At 61.0% G+C, this 4,911-nt stretch overlaps 1 protein-coding gene across 1 annotated transcript; it reads right to left on the bottom strand.

Moving 5' to 3' along the window:
- Window positions 1–1,296: 1,296 nt before the first annotated feature.
- Window positions 1,297–4,518, bottom strand: Sox12 (SRY-box transcription factor 12). The gene has a single exon (XM_021156558.3). It carries the CDS (start codon window positions 4,119–4,121, stop codon window positions 3,177–3,179), a length of 945 nt encoding a protein of 314 aa, XP_021012217.1. The 5' UTR covers window positions 4,122–4,518; the 3' UTR covers window positions 1,297–3,176.
- Window positions 4,519–4,911: the final 393 nt, after the last annotated feature.

Genomic DNA, 4,911 nt, shown 5'->3' with positions numbered 1-4,911 from the left:
AGTGAGCACATTCCCTTTGTCAACTTTTAACCCCTCCACAGTAGAAAGCTCTTCCGGAAGCAGACACAACACCAAGCCTGAGTTTGGGTGTTAAGACGTTTATTAGGATAAACACCTGTGGAAAAAAGGCAGCGTTGGGCATGAAGGCACGACAAAGCCCTGGCCGGTCCCTGCACAGGGACCACAGGGGTGTCTGGTGGAAGAAATGCTTGACAGTTTGCCCCACAAAGCACTAAAACAACCTAGCTTAGACACTGGGGCAGGCCTACCAGGGGGAAGGGTGTGGCCTTGGGCAGACTGACTTCAGGGGCTGACCTTGCTGGAGGTTATTCATTGACCCTGTTTCCTATGGCCTAGGAAAGAAACCCTTCCTTGAACGGATTCTGTTTGGCACAGACCCTGTCCTCCCTTTCTCAGTGTTATCTACTCATGATTTCCTCCCAGTTTGCTTCCAACCAGAAGCAGAGAAGATGCCCTGAAGAGATCCACACCCAGTCCTGGCTTATTGGGAAAATGGGCTTTTCTTGAGCAGTGACATTCACTGGACAAGGCAACGCACCGGGGAGAAAGGTACAACGAACGCGCCGAGGAAGAACTGAGTTAGAACCTCAGGAGAAAACTCTCGGTCTGTTGCCCTCTGGTCCTATGGTAGGCTTACACTGCAGGCCCTTGCATGTCAGGTCCTAGGCCGTCTCTCAGCATGGGACGACACACTTGAGGGATACCTCAGAATACTTCTAGCCATGGCTGCTTGATGGGGACCCCTCTCCCCAGCTTCCTACTCTGGAAATGAAGCAACACAATTTATGGAGCACACCACCTTAACTGCTGCTTACCTCAAGCATGGTTTCCCACTGAAAATACCATGCTGATCCTTAGAAGACGCACACTGTAGAGCTGCTCAGGACATAGGCTCTGAGCAAAGCTACCAATTTTGCTTCCCAATCCTTTATTAAACAGTCGAATTGACCCCGGAGGATCAGTCCTGCCTGCCTGCTTGTCTCCTCTGACCTTAGCAAGCACAATGACTGGTTTCCTGCATCTCTTGGAAAATATGGCTGCCTACAGAGGCTTGCACCCTTGCACTGTGACATCAGCGCCCACCCCAGTCCTCCCAGTTACGATGCCTGCTTAGCCACTGTAAAGATGAGTTTGCCAATCTTAATGAAGGCAGGGATTCCTGAGATAGAGGATAACAGAGGCCTAAAGAGAACCCGCTCTCCCTGCACCAGCTCATACTCTAGGCACTTTGAAGCTGGCCAGGGGTGAGAAGTACACACATGCAGAACCACAGGGCAAGGTCGGGGCAAATACACTTTATTCAGTCCTGGCATCAGACTGGCGAGTCCTGCTGTGGGTGCCAGCGCCCCAGAGGAGGGAATCCCCTCCCCTCAGCTACGAGACTAGTTCTCCAAAGACCACAGACAGTGACATCTCTTCACTCACATGACGTTTTCCGTTTTTTTTTTTCATTGTCTTTTTTTTTTGTTGTTTTCTTAAAAAAGGAAAAAAAAAAAAAAAAAAGGAAGAAAACAGAAAGAGAAATAGAGAAAGAGCGCAAGAAAGGCCCAGAGCCGGAGCACCAAGCTTTAGAGGAGGCAGCTGGTGGCGTTGTCAGCGAAGGGAACGCGTGGGGCAGAGACCTGCAGAGACCCAGGGCAGGGGTCGAGGAGGACTCTGGGACCGTTTGTTCCTGAGATTTGTGTGTGTGTGAATGAGTGTGTGTGAACCACCCAGAGGGTGGACACACGCCGGTGAGATACAGGTAGTGAGGGCAGAGGGAGGATGGGGAGGCTGGAGGGGCGGGGCTGGAGCGGGAGACCAGTGGAGCAGACTTGGCAACCGGGCAGGGCTCCGGAGGGCAACCTAATCTCAACACAGCTTCCTAATAACTACAGCAGCGCCACCCCATTTCTCACAAGGGCAGACAGAGGTGCAAAGCACCCAAGTCTGCTACTAGCTCAGCCACCGTCCCCTGGCCTGGTCTCTCCTCAAGCCAAGTTTGTGTAGACACGGTCCTCATTCTTGCCACCCGTCTGCTGGTATGCCTGTCCTAAACCCTAGCAACAACGTGCTTCAGTTTCTCCCACTGAATCCTGCAGCTGTGGTTGCTGAGACTGGATTTGAGTGATAGGAAGGGGTGATGGACTTAGGGAGGAGCCCAGGCAGAGAGGATGCCCTGAGCTGATAGGGCGCTTCCCGAGGAGGGGGATTGAGGGGGCAGCAGGAACTCTGTCCCCAGACTGGTAGGTGTCTTGGTTCTGAGTTCTCTTGGACAATCCCATCTTGGTGGATTTCCAAAGACCGAATTCTAAATTCCCACTTGGGGAAATCAAGTTTCCGGCGACCAAGATGGGCTGTAAAGGCAGTCACGCGGTGGAGGGTGGTGGTGGGCGTGGGTGACCCCTTCATAGAAAAGGGGTTGACACTTGCAGAGTTTAGGGCTAGCTAGTTTCTATCTCTCCCTTTGAGTGCGCCTCCCATTAAGGCAGTGACGCCCCTTTGGGTTGAGAGTAAGCTACAGGCTTCGGGATCAAAGGATTTCTTAGATCACTCTATAGTCGCCCCCTCCCTTTCGGAGTTGGCAACAGAGGCCTGCAGCTTAACTGGGACCTGCCCCCTCCAAGAAGCATCAAGCATGCGCAAGAAGGGGGGGAGGGATGGTTCAAGCTGAGGGGTGGGGCCTTGAGATCCAGGGGGGAAGGGATGGCTCCCTTCCCCCCAGAAGAGGAGGGGACTGGGAGGAGCGCTGAACAGCCAGCCTGCAGCGCCCCCTTAACTACCAAGGCATGCCCAGGCGAGGGCGGAGGGATTCTGGAGCGAAGGGGCGTGCCGTCCGGACACGAGGAGGGGCGTGTGCAAAGTGAGAGGGAGGGGCTAAGGTATGTAGGAGGAACGAGAGGTGTATCCGAGGGGGGCTGGCTGCTGGTGGCTACGCGGGACAGGACTGAATGGGGAGGGGCTTAGATGTCAGGGAGAAAGTGGGGGTTGGGCTGCCTTGGGGTGTGTCTGCGGGGGAGGGGTATGTCTGGATTTGTGGGGGGATGGGCACAACTAGGAGGGGGGAGGCTGCGCGGGAGATGGGGTGCCAGCCTCGGCCTCCGAGGGGCCCCAATACCTGATTCCTGTATGTAAACAGCTGGTTTGGGGGCGTGCGCGCCCCGCTGACGGTGGGCTCAGTAGGTGAAAACCAGGTCGGCGATACTAGACGGGCGCCAGTCCCCTGCGATCATCTCGGTAACCTCGGGGGTGCAGTAGTCCGGGAATTCGAAATGTGACGTGCCCGAAGGGGGCAGCAGGTCCGGATCACGGTCCAGGGCACTGCAGTCCAGGCCGGCGGGGCCCGGGGGCATCCTGGACAGAAAGCCCAGCGGCTCCTCCCCAGATACCACCGTCTCCTCTTCGCCCTCCTCTGCTGTAGCCGCCTCCTCCTCCTCTTCCTCCAGCTCCTCGTCCTCCGACAGGGTCGGAGAGGCGGCGCTGGCGGCCGCCCCCTCGCCGGATGGCCCCTGCGCGCGCTCCGCGGGTCCGCGGGCGGCGCGCCCCGCCGGGACCATCCTCCACAGCTCGCGCCCGGGGGTCTCCAGCAGGCGTACTTCCAGCAGCTCCTCCTCTTCGTCTTCGTCGTCGTCCTCCGGCGCCGCCGCGCCGCCCCCCAGAGGTCCTCCCGACGCTCGGCGGCCCCCGCGGCCCGGCAGCTGTGGCCCGGGTTTCAGCCGACTGCCACCACCGCCGCCTCCGGGGGGGCGGGGCCGCGCCTTGGCGGGCGCCCCCTTGCTCTTCTTGCGAGGCCGGTACTTGTAGTCCGGGTAGTCCGCCATGTGCTTGAGGCGCAGCCGCTCCGCCTCCCGCACGAACGGGATCTTCTCCGAGTCCTGCAGCAGCTGCCAGCGGCGGCCCAGGCGCTTGGAGATCTCAGCGTTGTGCATGTCGGGCCACTGGTCCATGATTTTTCTCCGCTCGTGCTGCGACCACACCATGAACGCGTTCATCGGCCGCTTGATGTGGCCGCTCGGGGTCTTGCACCAGCCTGGCTCGCGCGCCCCCTCGGCGGCCGGCCCGGGCCCCGGGGGCGGCGGCCCGCCGTCCCGCTTGGCCCGCGCGCCCCGCTGCTGCACCATCGTGCCGGGCCCGGGCCGCTAGACGCCGCCGGGGGCCGTCCGCATCCTCCGCGGCGGCGGTGGGGGAGGAGGCAGAGGCGACGGAGGGGCGGCCCCGCCCCGCGGCTCGGCCCGGCCCCCGCGAGCTGGGAGCGCGGCAGCCGGCGCTCCGGCCGTCTGTGCGAGGGGGAGGTCAGTGGCGCGGGCTCAAGAGGGCTCGGCGCGTCCCCGCCGCCCCGGGCCAGTAGAGCTCCTCCGCGCGCCGCGCATTGTTTTGCAGGGCCAAGGACTCGAGCCTCGTGGGCTCCCGCGGGCTCCGGTCGCGGCCTGGCTCTCCGCGGCACCGCGCGCGCTTGCCCGCCCGCCCGCCGCCGCCTTCCAGTGTCTTTCTCCCCGCGCGGCCCCGGAGGCGCGCGCGCTCCCCTCCCCCTCGCCGTCTGCGGGCCGCTGCGGCGCGCGCGGGGCCGCCCCGTGTAAACACCGAGGTGCCCGCTCGGGCAGCGGCCGGGCCACGCCTCGCGCTCGCTGCGCGTCATCCGTTGCTGGGCAGAGAACTCAGCATTTGCATCTCCCAATCGCTGGTTGCTTGGGCGGGCGGTCTCGCGCCTGGGATGGGGGCTGGGGGGACGGATGAGATAGGTTTCTTTTCTTAGGATCCGGGCTGGAGTGAAGTTGGGGGGCGGGACGTGGAGCACTGCCCATCTGTCCTCCAAGGTTTTCCTTTCTTCGCCTTGCACATTTATTCAATGACACCTGCCGCCAGGTAGGACTTCTTCCCGGTCTCTTACTGGGACACTGATGGACTCCCTGC

Source organism: Mus caroli, unplaced genomic scaffold (assembly GCF_978045245.1).
Source record: "Mus caroli unplaced genomic scaffold, Mus_caroli_1 scaffold_2, whole genome shotgun sequence".
Taxonomy (NCBI): Eukaryota; Metazoa; Chordata; class Mammalia; order Rodentia; family Muridae; genus Mus; species Mus caroli.
Note: the sequence above shows the minus strand (reverse complement) of the source record. Positions and strands in the feature narration are given on the sequence as shown.